The sequence below is a fragment of the Coregonus lavaretus genome, assembly GCF_964263955.1.
Source record: "Coregonus lavaretus genome assembly, chromosome: 10".
NCBI lineage: Eukaryota > Metazoa > Chordata > Actinopteri > Salmoniformes > Salmonidae > Coregonus > Coregonus lavaretus.
The window spans coordinates 33,768,384-33,793,187 of NC_139997.1; the positions used below are offsets into that span (position 1 = coordinate 33,768,384).

The window sequence follows — 24,804 nt, forward strand, 5'->3', positions numbered from 1 at the left end:
TTCTGGAACATGTGAACTTTCATGTGCCTTAATAACAAACTTGTATGCCATCTGTAAATACGAATACAGTTGTTAAACTACGAGCCTAGTTGGTTTAGCCACAGAAAAAGACAGCAATCTTCCCGCTAGCCATGATTGGCTGAGATAATGAGTGGGCTGGACATGCCGAGAGATGACTTCGGATTGGTCTGCCATGTAGCAGGTTTCTGTCTATAATATGAGCTGGTCAGTATGTGTAGGTAATCCTTTCTAACGCAGCTTTTTTGAAAGATATCACCGACCATTTCGAATCCCACCGTACCTTCTCCGCTATGCAATCCGGTTTCCGAGCTGGTCATGGGTGCACCTCAGCCACGCTCAAGGTCCTAAACGATATTATAACCGCGATCGATAAAAGACAGTACTGCGCAGCCGTCTTCATCGACCTGGCCAAGGCTTTCGACTCTGTCAACCACCGCATTCTTATTGGCAGACTAAATAGCCTTGGTTTCTCTAATGACTGCCTCGCCTGGTTCACCAACTACTTCTCAGATAGAGTTCAATGTGTCAAATCGGAGGGCCTGTTGTCTGGACCTCTGGCTGTCTCTATGGGGGTGCCACAGGGTTCAATTCCCGGGCCGACTCTATTATCTGTGTATATCAATGATGTCGCTCTTGCTGCTGGTGACGCTCGGATCCACCTCTATGCGGACGACACCATTTTGTATACATCTGGCCCTTCATTGGACACTGTGTTAACAAACCTCCAAACGGGCTTCAATGCCATACAACACTCCTTCCGTAGCCTCCAACTGCTCTTAAACACTAGTAAAACTAAATTCATGCTCTTCAACCGAACGTTGCTTGCACCCGCCCACGCGACTAGAATCACTACTCTCGGCGGGTCTGACCTAGAGTATGTGGACAACTACAAATACCTAGGTGTCTGGTTAGACTGTAAACTCTCCTTCCAGACTCACATTAAGCATCTCCAATCAAAAGTTAGATCTAGAATCGGCTTCCTATTTCGCAACAAAGCCTCCTTCACTCATGCTGCCAAACATGCCCTCGTAAAACTGACTATCCTACCGATCCTTGACTTCGGCGATGTCATTTACAAAATAGCCTCCAACACTCTACTCAGCAAATTGGATGTAGTCTATCACAGTGCCATCCGTTTCGTCACCAAAGCCCCATATACTACCCACCATTGTGACCTGTACGCTCTTGTTGGCTGGCCCTCACTACATATTTGTCGCCAAACCCACTGGCTCCAGGTCATCTATAAATCACTGCTAGGCAAATCCCTGTCTTATCTTAGCTCACTGGTCACCATAGCAACACCCACCCGTAGTCTGCACTCCAGCAGGTATATCTCACTAGTCATCCCCAAAGCCAACACCTCCTTTGGCTGCCATTCCTTCCAGTTCTCTGCTGCCAATGACTGGAACGAACTGCAAAAATCTCTGAAGCTGGAGACTCTTATCTCCCTCACTAACTTTAAGCGTCAGTTGTCAGAGCAGCTTACCGATCACTGCACCTGTACACAGCCATTCTGAAATTAGCCCACCCAACTACCTCATCCCCATATTATTTATTTTGCTAATTTGCACCCCGGTATCTCTATTTGCACATCATCCATTCCAGTGTTAATACGAAATTGTAACTATTTTGCACTATGGCCTATTTATTGCCTTACCTCCATAACTTACTACATTCGCACACACTGTATGAATATTTTCTGTTGTATTTTTGACTTTATGTTTTGTTTACCCCATATGTAACTCTGTGTTGTTGTTTTTAATCGCACTGCTTTGCTTTATCTTGGCCAGGTCGCAGTTGTAATTGAGAACTTGTTCTCAACTGGCTTAACTGGTTAAATAAAGGTGAAATAAAATAAATAAAAAGTAGAAATGCATATGTGTTGCTCTCCAATTTTTGAAATCAGTGGAATTAGAGTATGATAGCTAGAGATGGAGAAAATTATGGCGTTTGATTGCAAATATGCAGACGGAGTCGAAAAGAAAACACACAGAAGGCTTATGTATAAAACACCTGTCTCCGGATTACATCTTCAAACTAAGGGCAACCACGGCATCCGTGACAGTGAGGGAGAAGCGTCCATCCTTGTATACGGGTAAGAGAGTCTAGCTAGCTACATTTTCAGATATTACACATTTCTAATTTTGTCAGAAATTCGTTTTAATTCCAAGTTAAAGTGTACTGTTAGCTAGCTAGCTAACGTTAGCTGGCTGCCTAGCTAGCAAACGTTACGTGTATGATCTGTGTAGTAATATTATTCGTATCTCAGAGCCATTTGCATTGCTAGTTATAGCCTAATGTTAGCTAGCTAACATTGAACCTGGTTGGTTAGCTACCTGCAGATTCATGCAGGGTAGTAACGTTACGAGTTGGGATTATGGTTAATTGTTTAGCTAGCTAGCTACATGTCTAAACAAAAGACTCCACTGTGCAAGTAACTATTTCAATAGAATGTTTATGACGTCACTGCGACAACTGTCGATAGACGTAGCTGGTAAATTCGCTCTGGCTATCTCCTCCGATTTCAGAACACTCTCGTCCAAGTGTGCCAAAGCGCAGAATAACTGACGGATTTACGAACGCTTAACACCCGTTGAATATGGCCGGTGTCAGTAAACGTTGGCAAAAAAGCGTAATTATATTTTTGCCAGCAGCCCAGTTGCAGTCACCAACACTTTGGATAACATAACAACAGCCTAACTAGCACTGCTAGGGCGAGTAAAATGGTCAGAGTGAGCTGTTCTCTCATTTGTGTCTGGAGTAGCTAGCCAACGTTAGCCAGTTAGCTTGGGTGCTTGACTGCTGTTGTTAGGTCAGAACACTCGGATCAACCCTACTCCTCAGCCAGAGCATCCAGTGTGCGCTTACGAACGGACAATCTGACAACGCTCTGAGTTTACGACCGCCCAGAGCACACTCTGGCACTCCAGATTACATTTACGAACACACACGTCGTTTAAGCCAGCCTTTAGTCTTGAAATCTTTGGTTGTTTAGTACATAGCCTCACATGTGAATCCTTAAAGAGATGGGTAGGGCTAAAGCTTAAGAGGATGTAAACAATGCTGAATGTGTGTAGACAAAGAAGAGCTCTCCAGTAGGTACCAAAACATTTAAGGGCCATTTTCTCAAAAGTGAGGTTAGAAGTTTATCAACTTTCAAAGCAGAATTACTTTCCCATTGTTCCTCAACTGTAGTGTATGATATACCATTTTCTAGCTCTGAGTCTCTACTTTTATCCAAAGTAAAAAACACAATTTCAAATGTTGCTACATAAGACCGAATCGAGCCAGTCGGTCACAAATGTTATTAGGTTTGGCAAAACTTGCTCTAGTTGCAACCTCTTTTCTACCCAGTGATGTCCACAACACTTGAGGAAAACTGAGGAACCTGTGATTGTCACAAAATCATCCTGTCTTGCAGGAACGTCATGCATCAGTCTATAGAGAGCATTTAAAGTGCCCTTTACGCCCCAGTCTATTAAGTCAAATGCATTTCGAAACGCATTGTGGACACTGGGCAAGGAACATGTTTCAATGTCAATTAGTTCTATGTCTGTGGCTTCTGCAAGGACATTAGATGTGAATTCTCTGTAAAACTTGTGGTTAACATTTGGTCCATCCATCAAAATTTGTAGGAGGTGAGACATGTTAAGTTTATCTGTCAACTCTGTGAAGTGAGAAAGACAGTCCTTAGCTGTGCCATGTCCCATGAAGGATGAGTCTAGGTAGTGCGTGTGTCACGATCGTCGGGAACAGAGGAGGACCAAGGCGCAGCGTTGAAGGCAAACATACTCTTTATTAGTAAATAACCGAACAAAACAACAAAACGATAACGTGACGTCCACGGTCAAACACAAACCACACTGGAACAAGATCCCACAACCACTGTGGGAAAACAGCCTGTCTAAATATGGTTCCCAATCAGAGACAACCAGCAACAGCTGACACTCGTTGCCTCTGATTGGGAACCACTCTGGCCAACCTAGAAATACAACCACTAGAAAAACAAATGAAACTCACACCCTGGCTCAACATACAAGTGTCCCCAGAGCCAGGGCGTGACAGTACCCCCCCCTAAAGGCGCGGACTCCGACCGCGCCAACTAAATACCACAGGGGAGGGACCGGGTGGGCACTCCGCCCTGGCGGCGGATCCGGCTCCGGACCTGATCCCCACTCCCTCTCCAACCCCCCAAAGTACCCCTGGTCCGGTCTGGCCCCGTTGGCCGGAGCTGGACTGCACACTGGTGGAGCGGATTGCTCTAGCTCCGGCGTGAAGCAGCTGACCGGTGCCGGACCAGGCACCGGTGGAACAGGCACGGGCCGTGCCGGACTGACGACGCACACCACTGGCTTGGTGTGGGGAACAGGCACGGGCCGTGCCGGACTGACGACGCACACCACTGGCTTGGTGTGGGGAGCAGGAGCGGGCCGGACCGGGCTGGCGACGCGCACCATTGGCTTGGTGCGGGGAGCAGGAGCGGGCCGGACCAGGCTGGCGACGCGCACCATTGGCTTGGTGCGGGGAGCAGGAGCGGGCCGGACCGGGCTGGCGACGCGCACCATTGGCCTGGTGCGGGGAGCAGGAACAGGCCGGGCCGGGCTGGCGACGCGCACCATAGGCTTGGTGCGGGGGGCAGGAACAGGCCGGACCGGGCTGGCGACGCGCACCATAGGCTTGGTGCGGGGGGCAGGAACAGGCCGGACCGGGCTGGCGACGCGCACCATTGGCCTGGTGCGGGGAGCAGGAACAGGCCGGGCCGGGCTGGCGACGCGCACCATAGGCTTGGTGCGGGGAGCAGGAACAGGACGGGCCGGGCTGGCGACACGCACCATTGGCTTGGTGCGGGGAGCAGGAACAGACCGGACCGTGCTGGCGACGCGCACCATTGGCCTGGTGCGGGGAGCAGGAACAGGCCGGGCCGGGCTGGCGACGCGCACCATTGGCTTGGTGCGGGGAGCAGGAACAGACCGGACCGTACTGGGGACACACACCACTGGCCCTACGCAGGGATCTGGAACGGGCCGGACCGGACTGGTAACACACCCCAGTACCTCTCGCCGTGCCTCTACACCTTCCTTCCCCTCTTTGACCAGTGGCCCCCGTAACCTGGCGGCCTCCTCTGCCAACCCGCTGGGCCGCTCTATCGCGGTCTCCTGATGCCCCGTCGTCCACGGCGTTAGCCCCCCCCTAAAAAAGTTCTGGGCTTCTCTCCCACCCGTGGACCAGGTCTCCATACTTTTCGCCAGCCTTTCGCCCTTCTGCTTCCACGTCAAGCCCCTCTCTTGCTCACCCGGCTTGACCCAGTCGAGGAGGCGCTGGATATCTGCCAGAGATTTCCCTGGCGATGGCTCCTGGACCTGCTGCTTGGTCCAGTTCTGGTGGGATCTTCTGTCACGATCGTCGGGAACAGAGGAGGACCAAGGCGCAGCGTTGAAGGCAAACATACTCTTTATTAGTAAATAACCGAACAAAACAACAAAACAATAACGTGACGTCCACGGTCAAACACAAACCACACTGGAACAAGATCCCACAACCACTGTGGGAAAACAGCCTGTCTAAATATGGTTCCCAATCAGAGACAACCAGCAACAGCTGACACTCGTTGCCTCTGATTGGGAACCACTCTGGCCAACCTAGAAATACAACCACTAGAAAAACAAATGAAACTCACACCCTGGCTCAACATACAAGTGTCCCCAGAGCCAGGGCGTGACAGCGTGGTAACCTTGTTGGTTGTGAGGTCTAAAAACCTTATTGCTTGAGCTGATGTGGTTTGTTCAGCGATTTGTCAAAAAGCAGCGCATAACCATTGTTCTTCTGCAACTTGTCCAGGAGGTGGTGCCGAAAGTAAGGTGCAAGACCATGATTCATCATGTAGGCTGTCTTCTTCTCCCCACAGGCATATGACTTGGCAATAGCACTGTCCGGAAAATCCTGGGGGAAATTGTGGCGTTGTCCTCTGCACTCTTGCAGGAGTAGTGGGAGAAGACGCTCTTCGTTGTCCATAGGATCTCTGTGAGCCATGAATCGTTGGTTCGGACCCATGAAGAGAGGTTTGAAGAGGACTCAGGTTGAGGATTCTGCAAGCAAGAAAACAAATAACAATTATTAACTTGTCAGTATTACTGTGGTGTCTCATTCTTTCAGAAATTCAGCTCATGTTAGGTTGCATTTAATGGACTATCCCTTTACTTGATATTTTACTACCTCTTACATTTAATCTTCAACCCTTAAACCCACAGCCTATACTACATATTGCAAGTATTTTAATATTCCCTTCAAATCCATGCCTGTAGCTATATAATCATTGAACATACATAATAAACAGACATACCATATATAGACATTAAACAAACAAATTGAACAACTATGGTAATTAAAACCAGGGTTTCAGGAGAAATGTATTAGATGTCTAACATTATAGCTTGCCATAAGGTGCAGATGTAGAAACTACTTTCAACAATGGTGCTGAATGATGATGATGCCTAGTTCATAACTTAGCAGATATGACTGGCTTTGATGGAAAGATTTAGTGTTCTGTATACAGAAATGAACAGTGGTCGAGTTTCCAAATGTTAGCAAGCCGATTCGAATGTTAGTTAGCTAGCTAGCTATTTTAGCCAAGTTGGCTAACGTTTGCTGGCTAGCATAATTTCGCCCAAATCATTCAACACACTCACTATCCCATATCAACTGCCTTGAAGGAGGCATAGATAAAGTGCTTTAGCTATCTAGAAATCGTTTAATGCTTCAGTTCCCTTGGCTAAGAGAACTAGCTTGCTAGCATGCTAGCTAGCTCTTTTCATCATTCAAATGTAGCTATACAGATAACTAATTAATGTTTGAAATGTTTCTTTACCTGTTGGTCTGGTTGTGATGTTGTTGGGCTGTTGCTGCTGAAGCTCTGGAGGTTACTGCAGAGAAAAGGTCATGTAATGTAGAACTGGCGCCAGCCCTTGCTGCAGCTTTGTGTCTCTCCCCCTTCATGCGGCTCTTCAGGGCTGATTCACCCATGCTCACAATGTCAGGCTTTTACGTATTTATTTTGCACTTTGCGGGTTGGTTGGGTCTGGCAAAACCCAATCATAAACATCAATATCCTGCCAGGCAGAATCTACATTTGCCAGGCATTTTAGCTATCGAGCTGATGTTTGGCAGCGACTCATCAGTCAGTTCTGTACCTGCCTGGCTGAATGGCAGTGTGGGTGGAATGAGCGTGCTCGCCTGACAACCAGAGCGCGAAACACTTGAGGGAAGAAACACTTTCGGTAGTCTGCCTGGAAAATAATTCGTAAGACCAACATATTTTATCATTCTGTTCTCCTCTCATTTTAATTCAGGTACTTTTAAAGTAGGCTACCAATTTGAGAAAATATCGGATTCTCAAGGTATTACAGTACTTCAAGCACCTTGTGCAAACCCTGCTTTGAAAACCAGACCAATTTTAAAGAAAGCCCCCAGAAGGGATTAAAAGTCAATAACTCACTGAATGAAGAGGGGGATGCTTCTGTTCACCTAATAGAGGTTTTGCAAGGTTACCCTTTAAGGATTATTTATGTTTGAAGGTTAATTTGAGAAAAAAGAAACTGTGATTTAAGAAATACTCTCCATTTTATTTTGTAAACTAGGCCCATCTCATGGAGTTGCCATTTCATTACAGTAGCCTAGACGTAATTGTAAAACATTAACATGGTTCAATATACATTTTCAACTAATACAGCTTGATACCTAGGAATACAATGCTTTTTTTTCTTCCAAACTTCAAATATCCAAGGACTTCTACAAAAAAAGACATGACACAGCATTTGAGTAATATGGCAGTGCAGCTTGCCAAGTGGCCACAACTGCTAGGTCTAGCCTAGCCAGCAGATTCCGACCCTACCGTTACACTTTTTACACCGATCTGCACTGGGGTCAGAACACAATCATGGTTACATTAAGACGCCATGGAGCCGGTGGGGTCGGGAAAACGTACCTCATTGCAGGCAGTGCTTAATTTGTAAATCGGGAGGTGCTGGAACAAAAAGTGAGCGGGAGAGGGTTGCACACATGGGGAACATTTGTAGTAGCCTAGGGTGTAGGAAAAATTTGGCCTTTTATAAATGTATTTCTTGCAATTCTGCGTCATTTTACATAACTGGAGACTTTGGCAGAATATTTATTAACACAGCGCAAATGATTGAAATGACAGGCTACTTTGACACTGACAAACTGAGAATCTGAGATCAATAATAACGACCTTGTCTTGAATCTATCAATAGCCTAGGCCTATGTGTGTGGAGACACATATTATAGGCCACAATATGAGGAGAAAATTAGTCCTGAAAATGCTTTCCAGTTTAACTGACTCACCCAATGACGCGCAGCTTACTTGCCGGTGATGGCCGATGTGTTCATGCCAAAAGTCTATATTGCTCTCTTGTTTTACTTTGTAAAGCAATATTTGGAAGTTGATCAAATATTTTGGTAGCCTACAGCAGACAGATTAGAGTCTTCTCTTTTCAGCAGTAGCCATTTGCTTTCCAACCTGTGTTTCCCGCGATTGTATTTGAAATATTGGGAAAGGGCTGTTTTGTCTGCATGCAGTTCACTGACAGATTTGCCTCGAGTTCCTGACTGTAGGCTATGCCTTGTAATTGGGCTACACACAATCAACAGCTATAAAAAATATATTTAAAAAAGCTATTGATCCTCTGTGGCTAAATTATAGGCCTTCTCATGGTGTAGTAGGCTATTCTGAATGATTTCATTTCTTTCTGAACAGACAGCAGTAATTCTATAACTTTGGCAAATTTATTTCAATTTATCAGGGGTGCTGCAACCCCTCCAGAACACTTTGCGCGGGATGAGGAAATACATGATGAAGGAAATACATGATGAAGTGCAACGCTGGAGAGATGAGAGATGCAGGCTCATGTCTATCAGAGCAGAGAGAGGGAGAGAGATCATACAAAGTGAATTTCATTCTAGTTCTGTGAAAGATACAGGCGCACATCTCACACGGCCACACATTGGTCTCAAACATAGGTTGTAATGTTGCACAAACCATAAGCCCAGCCCAACCCAAATAAACTCTTAAAATATCAGGCAGAGGCTGGGACCATGTACATTGCAAAATAATTTTTCATGCCACGAGAGGTACCGGATTTGGCCAAATAGGTTCCGGAACGAAACAGTCCAAAACGGAGAGGTGCCGGATCCTGTTCAAATTAAGCACTGACTGCAGGGATGGAATATGCCACTGTACTCTAAATTTGACCTTGATTCACACCCATACACCGAGAAGATTGAAATACTGCTAGTTATTCTGAAAATTGCCCTTTTCATCCTCCTGCTAGCTAGCAGTAGCCACTGCAGCCAATCAGCTCCTTTGTTGTTCAACATGACGTGACATTCCATAATGGCTGCTGTGGCTACTGCTAGCTAGCATGAGGACGAAAAGGGCAGTTTACCGGGAAACTAGCAGTATTTCAATCTTCTCGATGCATCAATGTGGATAAAGATAAAACATTTAGTACAGTGGCATATCCAATGATACAGTATATGTATTCACTAAATGATTGACCCGGCGCTGTTCTGATGTCACCGTCTGCCAGTATACATGGAGTGGGTCTAATCCTGGATGCTGATTGGTTAAAACTGCATTCCAGCCGGTGTCTATTCCACAAGTTACCACCGGCTAAATCTATGGCATTGAAATGCCTATTTACTCTGTTCCATCTCACTGCGCAATCCACTGTCTCATCAGCCCAGCCATGCAATTTATAAACTGGATCTCCACTATAAAAAGCATCTAGACATTATCTAACTTTTTTTTGTCATACTTTGTGACATCCAATTACAGTCTTGTCCCATCGCTGCAACTTGGGAGAGGCAAAGGTCAAGAGCCATGCGTTCTCCGAAACACGACCCTGCCAAGCAGCACTGCTTCTTGACACACTGCTCTCTTAACCCAGAAGCCAGCCGCACCAATGTGTCAGAGGAAACACCGTACAACTGGTGACCGAAGTCAGCTTGCACACGCCCAGCCTGCCACAAGAAGTCTCTAGGGCGTGATGGGACAAGGACATCCCAGCCAGCCAAACCATCCCCTGAACGAATAGGTCTCCCGGTCACCGCCAGCTGTGACACAGCCTGGGATTGAACCCGGGTCTGTAGTGACGCCTCGCTCACTGCGATGCAGTGCCTTAGACCGCTGCGCCACTCGGGATGCCTAACATCTTGTTTTCAGCAGCGTACATTACTATGGGACAGCTGGAGATCGAATTTCAATATTGAACCAATGTTGCAAATGTCGGAGAGACAGACAGCAAGGTTTATACAAATCTCCGCTGTTGAAAACCAAATATTAGTCTAAAAGAAATGGGAGATAATGTCTAGATGCTTTTTATAGCGGAGATCCAGTTTATAAATTGCCTGGCTGGGCTGATGAGACAGTGGATTGCGCAGTCAGATGGAACAGAGTAAATAGGCATTTTAACATCATAGATTTAGCTGGTGGTAACTTGTGGAATAGACACCGGCTGGAATGCAGTATTAACCAATCAACATTCAGGATTAGACCCACCCGTTGTATAAATATCATTAGGCATATCCCATCCCTGCACTGAGGTACATTTTCCGACCCATAGTGTATATCGAGCTGGCTCCATGGTGTCTTAATGTAACCATGATTGTAGGGCAGGGTTTCCCAGCTGGCGGCCCGCTGTCCGAATTTGGCGTCATACATTTGGCCCCCCAAGTTTCTGAGCACAAAATAAAAAAGAATTTGTTTTTGTTGGGAATTTTCATTGTTGGACAAAAGACTGTAAAAATACCAGGAAATGAGCTCCAAGTGATTTTAATTTAAGAAAGTATTCCTCACACATAAGAGAGACAAGTAATCGTATACAAAATGTAAGCAAGGTTTGAAATGATTATGTTTTAGTCAAACATTATATATGTTTGCAGTCATTTTGCGGTCGACAAATGATTTGTAATTATAAACTGGGTGGTACGAGCCCTGAATGGTGATTGGCTGACAGCTGTGGTATACCACGGGTATGACAAAAACATTGATTTTTACTGCTCTAATTACGTTGGTAACCAGTTTATAATTGGAATAAGGCACCTCTGGGGTTTGTTGTATATGGCCAATATACCATGGCTAAGGGCCTTATTGCTTAATTTTGTTCCGGCCATCTGACCATACGCTCAAGAAGAAAATCAGCCCGCAGCTGAATCTAGTTGATGATCCCTGTTGTAGGGTGTCCAATCAAAAACACTTATTTTGACCAATTGGTAAAATAATATATGTTAATTGTGTAGACAATCTATGAAAACCAATGGTCCAAACCTCATGTTTCTATCATAATTCGTTCAAAACTATTGGAGTTTTTTTACAACTGCTGGCTTGCCTCTGAAGCTAAACAGGGTTGGTCCCTGAATGGGAGACCAGGTGCTGCTGGAAGTGGTGTTGGAGGGCCAGTAGGGTGCACTCTTCCCTCTGGTCTAAGGTGATCCCAATGCCCCAGGGCAGTGAAGGGGACATTGGCCTGCGTAGGGTACCGTCTTTCGGATGGAACGTCAATCGGGTGTCCTGACTGTGGTCATTAAAAAGCAAATGGCACATCCCTTACAAAAAAAGAGTGCAGTATGCTACAAAAACTGCGTCCCCCCCAAAAAATAATGACTGCAGTAATTTTGCAGTGTAACTGCAGTTAGATTGCAGTATAACTGCAGTATTCTGCAATTACTGCATCCAAAATACCACAGTCGACTGCAGTTGCTGCACTTGAACTTGTTTGTAAGGGTTATCGTGAGAGTAAGGGTGTTCAAATCAAATCAAATGTTATTTGTCACATGCGCCAATACAACAGGTGTAGACCTTACAGTGAAATGCTTACTTACAAGCCCTTAACCAACAATGCAGTTAAGAAAATAAGTGTTAAGTAAAAAATAGATAAGTAAAAAATAACAAATAAAAATAAATAACCAATAATTAAAAAGCAGCAGTAAAATAACAATAGCGAGGCTATATACAGGGGGTACTGGTACAGATTCAATGTGCGGGGGCACAGGTTAGTCGAGGTAATTGAGGTAATATGTACATGTAGGTAGAGTTAAAGTGACTATGCATAGATAATAAACAAAGAGTGGCAGCAGCGTAAAAGAGGGGGTGGGTGGGTGGGTGAGGGACAATGCAAATAGTCCGGGTAGCCATTTAATTAGCTGTTCAGGAGTCTTATGGCCTGGGGGTAGAAGCTGTTAAGAAGCCTTTTGGACCTAGACTTGGCGCTCCGGTACTGCTTGCCGTGCGGTAGCAGAGAGAACAGTCTGACTAGGGTGGCTGGAGTCTTTTACCATTTTTAGGGCCTTCCTCTGACACCGCCTGGTACAGAGGTCCTGGATGGCAGGAAGCTTGGCCCCAGTGATGTACTGGGCCGTACACACTACCCTCTGTAGTGCCTTGCGGTCGGAGACCGAGCAGTTGCCATACCAGGCAGTGATGCAACTAGTCAGGATGCTCTCGACGGTGCAACTGTAGAACGTTTTGAGGATCTGAGGACCCATGACAAATCTTTTCAGTCTCCTGAGGGGGAATAGGCTTTGTCGTGCCCTCTTCACGACTCTCTTGGTGTGTTTGGACCATGATAGTTCGTTGGTGATGTGGATACCAAGGAACTTGAAGCTCTCAACCTGTTCCACTACAGCCCCGTCGATGAGAATGGGGGCGTGCTCAGTCCTCTTTTTTTTCCTGTAGTCCACAATCATCTCATTTGTCTTGATCACGTTGAGGGAGAGGTTGTTATCCTGGCACCACATGGCCAGGTCTCTGACCTCCTCCCTATAGGCTGTCTCATTGTTGTCGGTGATCAGACCTACCACTGTTGTGTCGTCAGCAAACTTAATGATGGTGTTGGAGTCGTGCCTGGCCATGCAGTCATGGGTGAACAGGGAGTACGGGAGGGGACTGAGCACGCACCCCTGAGGGGCCCCCGTGTTGAGGATCAGTGTGGCAGATGTGTTGTTACCTACCCTTACCACCTGGGGGCAGCCCGTCAGGAAGTCTAGGATCCAGTTGCAGAGGGAGGTGTTTAGTCCCAGGGTCCTTAGCTTAGTGATGAGCTTTGAGGGCACTATGGTGTTGAAGGCTGAGCTGTAGTCAATGAATAGCATTCTCACGTAGAGGTGGGAAAGGGCAGTGTGGAGTGCAATAGAGATTGCATAATCTGTGGATCTGTTGGGGCGGTATGCAAATTGGAGTGGGTCTAGGGTTTCTGGGATAATGGTGTTGATGTGAGCCATGACCAGCCTTTCAAAGCACTTCATGGCTACAGACATTTAGGCAGGTTACCTTAGTGTTCTTGGGCACAGGAACTATGGTGGTCTGCTTGAAACATGTTGTTATTACAGACTCAGTCAGGGACAGGTTGAAAATGTCAGTGAAGACACTTGCAAGTTGGTCAGAGCATGCTCGGAGTACACGTCCTGGTAATCCGTCTGGCCCTGCGGCCTTGTGAATATTGACCTGTTTAATTAAAGGTCTTGCTCACATCGACTACGGAGAGCGTGATCACACAGTCGTCCGGAACTAACCCTCATGGATAAATTCCCAACCTGGCCACCTAATCATCCCGCTCATTCCTAATTGGCATCTATTACTCCTCACCCCTCCACCTGATGTGTGGTGAGCGTTCTGGCACAAAAATGGTCGCTGTGCATCACCCAGGTGGGCAGGCCCGGTCCTGGCAGTTCTGCCGCCCTAGAAAATATTTTTTGGGGGCTGCCCCCTCCTCCGATACCCGCATAACTACACTGAATAAAAATATAAACACAACATGTAAAGTGTTGGTCCCATGTTTCATGAGCTGAAATAAAAGATCCCAGAAATGTTCCATTCGCACAAAAAGCTTATTTCTCTCAAATGTTGTGCTCAAATTTGTTTACATTCCTGTTAGTGTGCATTTCTCCTTCGCCAAGATAATCCATCCACCTGACAAGTGTGGCATATCAAGAAGCTGATTAAACAGCATGATTGCAGTGGGCAGTAATATTTTATATGTGAATATACAGTATATTATATATACACATCACATGCGACTCATAATAAGACTAAACAATTAGCCTATTAAAATGTTTATCTGACTCCATAAAGATAATTAAAATATACAAGCAAGTATTAGGCAATGAGTTGACGTTGACTAGCAAGAATTGGTCTGAGAATTGTCTATATCAAAGGGAGATATTTAATTAACATTGTACAATGAATGGATTCACATACAAGGCATAAAGCTTCAGTTACGAGCATTAACAAGCATTACAAGGCATTATTCCAAGCATATAGATTCTAAGGTTAACTCACAATACAAAGCATGAACAAAGAGACGTTTAGAAAAATGCATTTAATTTATAACACCTGAAGGTGTAACCTTTCAACCCAAAACCAACCACCTTTGACCAATCAAACGATACCAAGTTTACTGTGTAACCTGACCACCAAGGCCCAATCTCCACAGGGTGTCACAGCATTTAAGTGCTTGTGTGGGGAATGAGACCAGTGTAAATTCCTGAGAGGACAATAGACCCTCCTTGAGAGTAATTGAGAGTTCACCCTGTACAGACAAGTTACCACAGAGATCATACATCCATATAGATAGCATCAGTTCTGAGTTCTCCTCAGTGAACAAGTCTCAGATAGATACCAGACATGGATACTATAGTATTACTATATTCCTATAATATTCTATCACATTCAATATTCAGTGCTCTGGATACTGTAATAGAGAGATACATTTTGGCCCCTCAGAGGGGAAGGGCTGACTAGTCGTTAGGCATTGTCCTCTGTCTTCCAACTCCAGGTGTCAGAGAGCACATTAATTAGGGCCGAGCCTACATGATCATTACACAGGTGCAACTTGTGCTTGGGACAATAAAAGGCCACTCTAAAATCTGCAGTTTTGTCACAACACAATGCCACAGATGTCTCAAGTTTCGAGGGAGCGTGCAATTGGCATGCTGACAGCAGGCATGTCCACCAGAGCTGTTGCCAGATAATGTAATGTTAATTTCTCTAGCATAAGCCACCTCAGCTGATGAAACTGTGGGTTTGCACAACTGAAGAATTTCTGCACAAACGGTTTAAACCGTCTCAGGGAAGCTCATCTGAGTGCTTGTCGTCATCACCAGGGTCTTGACCTGACTGCAGTTCGGTGTCGTAACCAACTTCAGTGGGCAAATGCTCACCTTCGATAGCCACTGGCAAGCTGGAGAAGTGTGCTCTTCACGGATTAATACTGGTTTCAACTGTACTGGGTTGATGGCGTCGTGCAGGCGAGCGGTTTGCTGATGTTAACGTTGTGAACAGAGTGCTCAATGGTGGCGGTGGGGTTATGGTATGGGCAAGCATTAGCTACGGACAACGAACACAATTGCATTTTATTGATGGCAATTTGAATGCACAGGAGATACCGTGACGAGATCCTTAGGCCCATTGTCTTGCCATTCATCCGCCGCCATCACCTTATGTTTCATCATGATAATGCATGGCCCCTTGTCGCTAGGATCTGTACACAATTCCTAGAATCTGAAAATGTCCCAGTTCTTCCAAAGCCTGCATACTCACAAGCCATGTCACCCATTGAGCATGTTTGGGATGTTCTGGATCGACGTGTTCCAGTTCCCGCCAATATCCAGCAACTTCGCACAGCCATTGAAGAGGAGTGGGACAACATTCCACAAGCAACAGCCTGATTAGCTCTATGAGAAGGAGATGTGTTGCGCTGCATGAGGCAAATGGTGGTCACACCAAACACTGATTGGTTCTCTGATCTACGCCCCTTCCTTTTTAAAAAAGATATCTGTGATCAACAGATGCATATCTGTACTCCCAGTCATGTGAAATACATAGAGTTGGGCCTAATTTATTTATTTATATGAACTGTAACTCATTAAAATCTGTGAAATTGTTGCATGTTGCGTTTATGTTTTTGTTTAGTGTAGTTGCCTACCCCTGACAAAGTGTTTCCAAAAAGCTAATCTGAGATACAGGTAACTGCATAAATAATGGACACACTTGAGTAAATGAAGGACACAAAGTATATTGAAAGCAGGTGCTTCCACACAGGTGTGGTTCCTGAGTTAATTAAGCAATTAACATCCAATCATGCATAGGGTCATGTATAAAAATGTCCAGTTACCCATTATTTTGGCTACCATAGCTAGAAGAAGAGATCTCAGTCGTACATACGGGATACACCGTCCAACGAAACGCTTACTTGTAGTGTCCTTCTTGACAATGCAATAACAATAAGAAATAATAAAAGATAAGACTACGAACATAAAGTAAATGGCTCAGTAGAATAGTAAATATTTTAGCATAAGTATAATACAGGAAGGCACAATATCTACATGTGTTTTGGGGAAGTGGGGATTGGGGGACAACTTTAAATTGTGCAGTATTTAGCAATCATAACAAGAGTCTGGTAGCAGCAGTTGTGATGTGTGTGCGTAGCCATAGCCGCAGGAAGTACGGGTTCAGCACCCCCTGAAAAACCAGGGATTAAAAAATATTAATCAAAAGTAGTGCACTTGACCTTTACTAGTCCTGTTTTAGCAGACCAATATAGCCTTCTGTAGTGAGGGCAGAATTTGTTTGCCTGTCTCTGAGCCTGATGGTATCGGACCTCATGCTCCGATATCGTCTGCCTGACGGTAAGGGAGTGAACAGCTCGTGGCTGGGGTATGCTGCTGGCCTTCCTCAGGCACTGTAACGAGTAGATGTCCTGGATGGGTGGGAGTGCGATCTGATGTGATTGGTCAAAAGACCAATTAGTGGAAAAAACATCAGAATTGGGCTGCCTGTCTAAACAGAGCCAAAGGAGCATAGGGGGATAAAAGGGTGTGCATGTCGCAATCACCAAATCGCTACCCAATTGAAAACATATGGGAGATTCTGTAGCGGCGCCTGAGACAGTGGTACATGATTGCATTATTTCAGTGTTAGTGCAGAAATAAAGACATGGGACATCAGACAAAGGAACAATGTATTTGGCCTAAAAGGGCCATAAATAAATCTTTGTTATCTCGATTTCTGCCTGTTTTGGTGGGATGGAGTTTTGGCATGTCTGGTGAAACCAGGCGGTAAATTAGTTAGTAGACCAATAAGAAAGACAGTTCCAAACATCTCTGCCATTAACTGCTAGTTTTCAGTTTTCCCCTCCCCACTCAGACCACTCCCAGACAGTCCTAGCTAAATTCTTGCTTGAGAAATTGCTTGTTGCTAAAAAGCTATTTGTTTATTTTGACCATTTTATTTGAAAAAAATTCACAGCAAAGTACTTGATATTGAGATAAAAACGGCTGCATTGGACCTTGACGACACTTTATGTTGGCGTTTCCTTTATTTTGGCAGTTACCTGTAGAATCATACAGTTAACAACCGTGTAATACATGATTGCATTATATCAGTGTTGGTGCAGAAATTAAGACATGGGACATCAGACAAAGGAACGATGTATTTGGCCTAAAAGGGCCATAAATAAAGGTTTATTATCTCGATTTATTAACAAGCCACAGTGTGTCCATGGCTGTCTACCACAGCACTTCAAACTTCTCATTCTGGTGCAGTCCACAGCGTTCACAGACCCACTTGAGATACTTAAAGCCGCTGATAAATCTCAAGGTTCTCATTTTGTCGCTTCCTTTAGAAAATTAAAACAAAAACGTGATAACACTGTACCAAACTGGTGGCAGAGCAGCAGGGCAATCCATCTTTAAGAAAGAGGCGGGTGGGGGTGGGAGGGGGCATAAACCGAACGAAAAAAAAAAAAAAAGAACTCCACCTCATTTAACAAAGCTTGGAGCAGCATGCACTGGCTTTCAATCACTGCAAGAGCGCCATTTTCACTACCCCCCGGTCTTCCTTTTCCAACTGTCCGTTCATTAATTTCTCTGTTGCGTTTTGCTTAAAAAATATAATAGAAATAATAATTATTATTATTATAATGATAAAACCTATAGCAGCAAAAGAGAAACAGAGGAGTAACAGCCATAGCGAGTGACCCCCGGTTTATAAGGAAGGCATGGGTTAAAAGAGTTCCATTGGTGAGTGACCTGGGTGCTGGGGGGCCGTGGGACTGTGAGGGGGGCTGCTGCCCCCTCAGCTCATCTCCCGTCCGCAGGCACCCGGCTCAAGGAGGCCATGACACGGCCGTAGCGCTCAACCAGCTCCAGGGTGGAGTAGGTGGCTAGCTTTGGAGGGTCGTGGAAGCTTTTGATCTCTGTCGAGCAGTCAAGTAACTTGGGTAGGAAGTCCGTCAGCTTCTCCTGCAGGTTGGCTGCAGCAGGAGGGGGAGAACAATGACGAGAGGGAAGAGAGAGTGATTATTTCAATGTCCTTGCTTGCGTCACTCTTCAGAGAAACATCCAGTTACCAAACAGAAATCATAAGCTAAATATTTTCACTGTGATAGCACAAGCTCTTGGTAAGCATGCTCCTCTAGGAAAACACAGATTGAGAAAACAAGATGAAAGAGGCCCTGGTTGGCTGTAGTTCTAAGAAGATGCTGCTGGGTCACTTTTCTGAAAACCAATCAAACTTTTTCCTGGAGTAGAGGCTAGAACTCCACTGAAGTTAGAACTCCACTGAACCACTTTCTCTGAACTAACAATTTTGGTCAAATTCTGTGTGGGTATATCCCTGGTTGTTATGGCTTGCCTGGTCTGGCTGCTAACGTCAACTAATTTGACCATGTCCCTGACCATGTTCCATGTCACTTCCAAATTAAACTACAGCAGAATAATAACCAAACATCCAGCAGATCTCCAGTACCACAAATCTAACCCCCTTGCCTCTAGGCTCTTGTACTCCTTTCACATTATTGTGCTAGCCCAAACCGTACTGTGCTGCCTCCGATGTTATTTTCACATTATCGGTTCCAGCAACTACAGAGGGTGCCTAATAGGGTAGGGAGATATTACGATAGCATCGATAGTGACGACATCATGATGTGACAGACGATGGTTTAGCCTATCTGAACTTGACTTGAGCCGCGCAATACAACATTATTGCAGCAGGACATCACACAAGTGACATTCCGAGTAATTTTCATATTCCTATTTGCTATAGCCTATTTCAATAAATATGTTATATACAGAACACAAGAGGGGAGGAATGTAGGCCAGACAGAGCAGATAATTCCACCAAAGCGGCGCAAAATGTCCAGTCAGAAAATATTGTTTCTCTCTCTCCGTCAGATGAGATGCATGGGCTTTAGTTCCTAAACCTAATCTTTTTTTATATATTGGATACTCCTTAAAGTGAAACTGACAGCGTTTTAGCTACTTTGCAGATATGAAACAGACAATCATAATATCAGTCAAAAATATCAAATTCCCAGTTTATGCTAAAAAACCAACTTTATAAGAAGTTTTCAAAATAGGTTATATTTGACTCAACATTTCATGCCGTACACTAACGCATTGTTGGCAGAATAGATGGATGCAGTTCAAAGCATGATTAATATAATTATACAGTTAATATAATAATACAGTTGAAGACGGAAGTTTACATACACCTTAGCCAAATACATTTAAACTCAGTTTTTCACAATTCCTGACATTTAATCCTAGTAAAAAGTCCCTGTTTTAGGTCAGTTAGGATCACACCTTTATTTTAAGAATGTGAAATGTCAGAATAATAGTAGAGAGAATTATTTATTTCAGCTTTTATTTCTTTCATCACATTCCCAGTGGGTCAGAAGTTTACATACACTCAATTAGTATTTGGTAGCATTGCCTTTAAATTGTTTGACTTGGGTCAAACGTTTCGGGTTGCCTTACACAAGCTTCCCACAATAAGTTGGTTGAATTTTGGCCCATTCCTCCTGACAGAGCTGGTGTAACTGTCAGGTTTGTAGGCCTCCTTGCTCGCAAACGCTTTTTCAGTTCTGCCCACACATTTTCTATAGGATTGAGGTCCGGGCTTTGTGATGGCCACTCCAATACCTTGACTTTGTTGTCCTTAAGCCATTTTGCCACAACTTTGGAAGTATGCTTGGGGTCATTGTCCATTTGGAAGACCCATTTGCGACCAAGATTTAACTTCCTGACTGATGTCTTGAGATGTTGCTTCAATATATCCACATAATTTCCCTTCCTCATGATGCCATCTATTTTGTGAAGTGCACCAGTCCCTCCTGCAGCAAAGCACCCCCACAGCATGATGCTGACACCCACGTGCTTCACGGTTGGGATGGTGTTCTACGGCTTGCAAGCTCCCCCTTTTTCCTCCAAACATAACGATGGTCCTTATGGCCAAACAGTTCAATTTTTGTTTCATCAGACCAGAGGACATTTCTCCAAAAAGTACGATCTTTGTCCCCATGTGCATTTGCAAACCGTAGTCTGGCTTTTTTATGGCGGTTTTGGAGCAGTGGCTTCTTCCTTGCTGAGCGGCCTTTCAGGTTATGTCGATATAGGACTCGTTTTACTATAGATACTTTTGTACCCGTTTCATCCAGCATCTTCACAAGGTCCTTTGCTGTTGTTCTGGGATTGATTTGCACTTTTCGCACCAAAGTACGTTCATCTCTAGGAGACAGAACGCGTCTCCTTCCTGAGCGGTATGACGGCTGCGTGGTCCCATGGTGTTTATACTTGCGTACTATTGTTTGTACAGATGAACGTGGTACCTTCAGGCATTTGGAAATTGCTCCCAAGGATGAACCAGACTTGTGGAGGTCTACCATTTTTTTTCTGAGGTCTTGGCTAATTTCTTTTGATTTTCCCATGATGTCAAGCAAAGAGGCACTGAGTTTGACGGTAGGCCTTGAAATACATCCACAGGTACATCTCCAATTGACTCAAATTATGTAAATTAGCTCATCAGAAGCTTCTAAAGCCATGACATTATTTTCTGGAATTTTCCAAGCTGTTTAAAGGCACTTCTGACCCACTGGAATTGTGATACAGTGAAGTATAAGTGAAATAATCTGTCTGTAAACAATTGTTGGAAAGATTACTTGTGTCATGCACAAAGTAGATGTCCTAACCGACTTGCCAAAACTATAGTTTGTTAACAAGAAATGTGTGTAGTGGTTGAAAAACAAGTTTTAATGACTCCAACCTAAGTGTATGTAAACTTCCGACTTCAACTGTATATTTCCTTCTCTCTTCATGACTGAAGGCTATGCTTCATCGTTTTGTGCATGGCTTTCTCCAGATCAGACAATGAATGTAACAGAGTTCCATCTCAAAACATTATTTGAATAGCCTAAAAACGTAAGGTAGCCAGAGGACTAATAATGAGAAGGAACAAACAATATCAATAGCCTATAGAAAAATCTAATGACAAGTTGAAATTCGTTTAAGCTTATTAAGAAAGAAAATCCCTCCATTCTAGGTTGAAAACCAAATGGCCAATAACCTTTCCTCCTACTAGGCCGATCATAAAAGCTTTAATACAATAGGGGCGATAGCATCGTATATCACAATGTTTAATGGGTACATAACCACGATAGGACAAAGGTTGACATCGCCCAACCCTAGTGTCTAACCAGGCCAGCACAGTACAGCACGGCTTGGGTCAGTAGTGTGAAAATGCTCTGTTGCCTCTGCCCTATGACTTTTTTAGACTCTTGGAAGATTAGTCCCCTAATCTTAAAATGTGGGTTAAAAATAATCCAAAGAAACAAACTCACGCTCCATCTCCTGTCCCAGGTAGGAGCACCAGCGGTTCCTCATGTCCTCCACAGCCAGCAGGTCCTTCTCCGTGTCGTGGACAAGCAGTAGGGGGATACACGGCACCACCAACTCATTCATGATGCTCAGCCCGTCGCTCACCTCCGGCTCCTCACCAGACTCAAACATCCCCGCCGCATTCTCGTTCAGTTTCTATGGGCAAAGCACATGCATATAAATTGATGAGTTAGGGATTAGCTTCATATGCTAGGGATTAGCTTGAAGTGGTATGCTAACAAATGTACCAGTATTAGCTATTCTGACAAAACAGACTTGCAGGACAGCCAGGTATTACATGTTCCTATATTGCTAATGTATATGTATTTTACATTAGAGACCACCTCTGTATGAGGGGCTGCAGCCCAGGTAAGACACAGACCATTTGCATTATCACTATCTGGTAGTCATCCATCCCGACAGACATTGTCAATGTCAGAGGATGTTCTCAAGACCTGTGGTACTGACGTGGGCAGTGACGTACTACATGATGCACACAGACACTTCGCTATGTTCTCCTTAGCAAAGCCCTGCACTGCTGCTGACACAGACAAACTCACTGACCTCAGCTCTGGAAAATACCTTACACAAACGCAGACTGCCACTCCGGAACCAGAGAGACTTGGTGGGGGTTCACAAAACATAACTGTGTCAATGTTAGCAGTGTTTTCAATTAAAAACAGAGCAGAAGGTAAACAGCGGGGCTGGAGAGAGCAGGGCTGGAGCGGGAGCCTGGGGTTCATTCTGGCCAGAGATCTGAGATGGCGGCTCTAACTCTAGCAGAGCCCTGAAGGAGCAGAGCCGAGGTTAGCTCAGGACACAGCCATGTCTCCTGGTAATGTGTTTACACTCGCTGGGCCTACTGCTTCCTATTCCCACTCGGGTTGATTACATTAGGAGCACAATGCCGGTGTAAGGTTACTGAGTGCAGGAGCAGCAACAGGACCGACCGAGGAGGAACAGGGTTCCCCCTCTCGCTCTCCCTCAGTTCAGACCAGACCAGTCACAGCCTGATCCGACCGACCAGGGACTCATTCCATCTAAGCCCTAACCAATATAACCAGAGCATAGTTTGGAGACGGGATATAAAAAACAAAGTGAAGCTGTGGTCTGATCAGAATATTGAAAGGATTTGGATCTTTCCCTCACACCAAGAGCATTTGCTGAGAAAAGTTCTGTGGGAATCTTTATGGGCAATAAAAAAGAATGTAATATCTCAGCTAGAACAGGAACAAACCCTGCATCAATCCTAGAGATTATGGGGTGGAGGGATGATCTTGGTAGACATGACAGTTTGGCTGAGTCACTGTGACCCACGGGAAGGCAAGGATGAGTTAGAAGGTCAGAGAGCCTTGATGAGAATGACTTAAAACGACTTCCACTGTGACCTATTGTTTTGACTGGAAACACGTGATGATCTTTAAAACACTATGGATGAACTTCGACCACTTCCTCTCAGGCTGCAACTTTGTCTCTTTAAAAACGTTCTCTCTTTAAGTTTCTGTACCAAATGTTAAACCTGCTAGCATAAGAAAATCCTACATTAACTAACTAAATTAAGTCAACTGCTGACAGAGACTTGCAATAGTGCAGTGGTTCAGTTGTATGATTGTGAGTGATAGAGGGTTGTCTCACCAGCAGGCACTCTCTGCGGTAGTGACCTATGAGCTCATCATCGTGACCTCTGTACAGCCCTTTGACCAACAGCTCTCTGTTGTACTGGTACGAGTAGATCAGGTACATCAAGGCCTCCACAAAGCTGCAGAGAAACAGACACACAGGAAAGTCAGATCCATTATAGAAGCATCAGGGTGGTACAAACTTACCCACAAGGAGAGGCAGCAGAGATCTAAAATCAGGTTTAGCTGTGTCTACAAAGGAAACTAGAGCAGGAACAGTCAGGCTTTTTTCATAGAGGATTTAAAACTGATGTATTGGAGGGAGAATTAACAGAAGAGGAAATAACCAAGTACATGAACAACCATCTTGATCAATGCCAGACTGAGCTCTATATTCCAGATTGATCTGCTGCCCTCTGCAGGTGACTTTAGGAAGTTCAGGTCCTACTAATAATGCAATAATCTACAGAGAGTATTTCAATCTCTATTTACAAAATAATATATTCAATACGGAAATGGATCAGGAATATCAGTTCACGCTTAAAGTAAGACATGGACACTTGAGTTAGAAGCTCTGCATCGTGGAGAGCAGAATGTAATAACAGTGCTGCCAATTAGCAGTCTCACCATTTCTTCTGGAACAGCTCTAAACCAATCATCAGGAAGATTGTTGTCTCGCGGAAATTCCTGTAGTCCTGATGCCACATCTGGGAAAATTGTAGGCACCAAAAGGTTCATGAATGAGCTTCAAAGGATTTTAAGGACAGATCTGGAACATTTGGATCTAACTGTTCGTACATAGAAGCTTAACAATTACATCCGTGTTTTTTCCATTGGATTATCCATAGAAGGGTTAGTGGGATCAGTTAAAATGTAGAGATTATAATCATTTAAACCTTTTACTTGAATGCTAAATATTGTGCACACACTCCTCTCATTTCAACTGTAAAAATATCCTTATTATGTACTAGACCAAAGACTTGAAATCAGTCAAAACCAGTGTTGCAGAATGCTGACCTCATACTCCTCCATGTTGACCTCTTCTGGCTTAACAAGGTCTAGTTTGGCACGGGCCACCTTCATAATGCTCTTACACCTGAGAGAGAGAAGGGGGGGATGGAGAGAAAGGGAAAGTGAGAGAGAGAAAGAAAGAGAGAGGAAAGAGGAGAGAAAGGGAGAGTGCTGTTACAGCAGCTTGGCAGTGGTATGATGAATCATACAGGTGAAGTACTAGCTACTCCAGGAGATTAAACATTACACAGTGGTCTCATGGCCGTGACACACAGGCCCCATGAATCACTCCTTACTCCTTAACCAGACGCTCCTCTCCTGAGGGGCTTATTGAGACCACATGCAACACATAATTATACCGCTCAGAAGAGGCGAGTTGAATCAATTAATTCAAGAATATGGATTACCACGAACATCTCAGTGCATGTGT

At 44.6% G+C, this 24,804-nt stretch overlaps 1 protein-coding gene across 3 annotated transcripts in view; it reads right to left on the reverse strand.

The window, feature by feature from the left end:
• Nucleotides 1–17,517: 17,517 nt before the first annotated feature.
• Nucleotides 17,518–24,804, reverse strand: part of LOC311135614 (ubiquitin carboxyl-terminal hydrolase 25-like) — a 42,269-nt gene continuing 34,982 nt past the window's right edge. For all 3 annotated transcript variants that reach the window (XM_084169629.1, XM_084169628.1, XM_084169627.1), the window contains 5 exons: nt 24,381–24,459; nt 23,991–24,070; nt 23,380–23,503; nt 21,708–21,900; nt 17,518–18,344 (listed from right to left, as the gene is read on the reverse strand). In XM_084169629.1, coding sequence (XP_084025755.1) covers nt 18,172–18,344; nt 21,708–21,900; nt 23,380–23,503; nt 23,991–24,070; nt 24,381–24,459 — 649 coding nt within the window. In that variant the 3' untranslated portion in view covers nt 17,518–18,171. The remainder of the gene's footprint in view (nt 18,345–21,707; nt 21,901–23,379; nt 23,504–23,990; nt 24,071–24,380; nt 24,460–24,804) is intronic.